Source organism: Austrofundulus limnaeus, unplaced genomic scaffold (genome assembly GCF_001266775.1).
Source record: "Austrofundulus limnaeus strain Quisiro unplaced genomic scaffold, Austrofundulus_limnaeus-1.0 Scaffold82, whole genome shotgun sequence".
NCBI classification, from domain to species: Eukaryota; Metazoa; Chordata; class Actinopteri; order Cyprinodontiformes; family Rivulidae; genus Austrofundulus; species Austrofundulus limnaeus.
In genome coordinates this window covers 1,660,590-1,662,921 of record NW_013952484.1, presented here as the reverse complement: position 1 = coordinate 1,662,921, position 2,332 = coordinate 1,660,590, and the positions used below count along the sequence as shown (strand labels likewise).

The following is a 2,332-nucleotide window of genomic DNA, read 5'->3' as shown; positions in this document are numbered from 1 at the left end:
TACTCTACACTACTGTACTGTACTGTACTGTACTCTACACTACTTTACTGTACTCTGCTCGGCTCTACTCTATGCTACTGTACTTACTGTACTGTACTCTAATCAATGCTACTGTACTGTACTTCAACCTGTGCTACTGTACTGTACTCTAATCTGTGCTACTGTACTGTACTCTAATCTGTGCTACTGTACTGTACTCTAATCTGTGCTACTGTACTGTACTCTACTGTACTCTACACTACTTTACTGTACTCTGCTCGGCTCTACGCTATGCTAATGTACTGTACTCTAGTCTATGCTACCGTACTGTACTCTAATCTATGCAACTGTACTGTACTCGACACTACTCTACTCTACTCTACTCTACTCTACTCTACTCGGCTCTGCTCTACACTACTTTACTGTACTCTGCTCGGCTCTACTCTACGCTACGCTACGCTACACTTTAATTAATCATTACAGTACATATAACCAAAATGTACCTTGAATTACTCGAGGAATGGTTTCAGCCCTACAATATATTTGTTGCTGTAAAGTGTGTTGGTGTACTGTGCAGGAGGTCTGGTCCTGTTGGATGGAGCTGCTTCAGTACCTGGACTTGGAGCAGAGCTGGCTCAACACTGTGGAGGAGAAACTGCAAACCACTGAAAACCTGCCAGAGAACCCCGAGGTGGTTAATGAGGCTCTGGAGGTATTTAAAAAAAAACTAGTTGAATTGATTATAAGTTAGAGCAGTGGGGTGTAAATTAAAATGATTAATGATTGTGTATAATCTTTTCCTTTTCAGTTAAAAGCAGTTAAATCAATCATTTAATGCACAAAAGTTCAAAGTAAATTGATTTCTAACTAAAGACGGCACAGAAACGTTCAATTCCAGACATCAATAATTTAACTAAATGCAAAAATTTCACATTAAAAGCATCGTTAGTCTTTGATTTGTCTTCTAGATTTCCTCTCCTTTAGTTGCTCTGCTGCTATATCTGTGGAGCGCCTGCAGCTCGTCTGTCAAACTCACTTTTAATCACTTTGCTGCTCCTGTAACGTCACACAGCTCTGAGTCTCTCCTCCTGATCTGCGTCCTTCTCGTTAAATGTTTTTTTTTTTGTTGTTGTTGATGTCGCCTCCCCCAACGAGTCTGCCTCTTTTTTTCTTTACTGCCTCACTAATCTGAACCCATTTCATCCCACCCTCGTTCCTGTCGTCCTCCCATGTTCGTCAGACTCACCCGTCCAAAGACGGAGGGGGTGGGGGGCCTGGCTGTCGCTCTTTCTGTGCGTTTCCTACGGGAAGGAAACACAACATTTAATGAACCTACAGAAACGTCTTTGGATCCAAACGTGCTGTCACTCTCTCTCTTTCTCTCATTTGATGTTTTGTTTTTCTATCAGTTGGTGTTTTTTTTTTGGCTTGCTTCTCTCTGACACACCCGACCTAACAATTTCTGCACGTTTTTCATTCTTTTCCACATTTTTCACCAGATTTTGTTTGTTTTTTCTTCTTAGATAATTAATGGGTTCAGTTTTTTTTTTAATTGTAAAAGGACCAATTTGATCTCTTTATCAAAATATATGTTTTTTTAAACTTTCTCTTTATTTTAGCATACTTTTTTTTTATTGTTTCCTCGATTTTTTTTCGGACTCTGTTCTCATGCTTGTGCCCGTCACTTCCTCCCAACTTCCCACCAGTCTTTGGAGAGCGTGCTCCGCCACCCCGGGGACAACCGGACGCAAATCCGAGAGCTGGGTCAGACTCTGATAGACGGGGGCATTCTTGACGAACTCATTAGTGAAAAACTCGAGGCCTTCAACTCCCGCTACGAGCAGCTCAACCTTCAGGTCAGAACTTCTTCATCTTGGTGGGGATTGTTTCACTTCTCTAAACGTGCGTGCTTTAATTTGAACGCATGCGTGACATATTTGTAGATATTTGTTTATATTTGTAGAAATATTGTTTATTCTCTCAGAATGTCCTGGGAAACTAGTTGGATATATTTTTCAGTAAAGTGGTCCATAACGCTCATCAGCCACTCTTTTTCAGTTATTTGCTCAGAACAGCACCGGTGAATAAAAGAAAACCCGGGCTGACAGATTCAAATCCACGCTCTTGTTGCTCTGCAGGCAGCGAACCGACAGATCAGCCTCGAGCAGCAGCTGCAGACGCTGAAGGAGAACGAGCAGGCGCTCCAAACGCTGCACGAGTCCCTGAGCCAGCTGGACCACACGCTCACCTCCTACCTCACGGATCGCATCGACGCCTTTCAGCTCCCCCTGGAGGCGCAGGTGTGTAGCAGGATCCATGACAGGAGGGGCGTGTCCTGTCCAATGGATTGAGT

The 2,332-nt window shown here is 43.1% G+C and overlaps 1 protein-coding gene across 1 annotated transcript in view; it reads left to right on the top strand.

Annotated features, from left to right (window-relative positions):
* Positions 1-2,332, top strand: part of utrn (utrophin) — a gene marked incomplete in the record, with an annotated part of 237,438 nt that overhangs the window by 65,236 nt on the left and 169,870 nt on the right. The window contains 3 exon segments of the mRNA XM_014011589.1: positions 557-691; positions 1,686-1,835; positions 2,118-2,279. Coding sequence (XP_013867043.1) covers positions 557-691; positions 1,686-1,835; positions 2,118-2,279 — 447 coding nt within the window.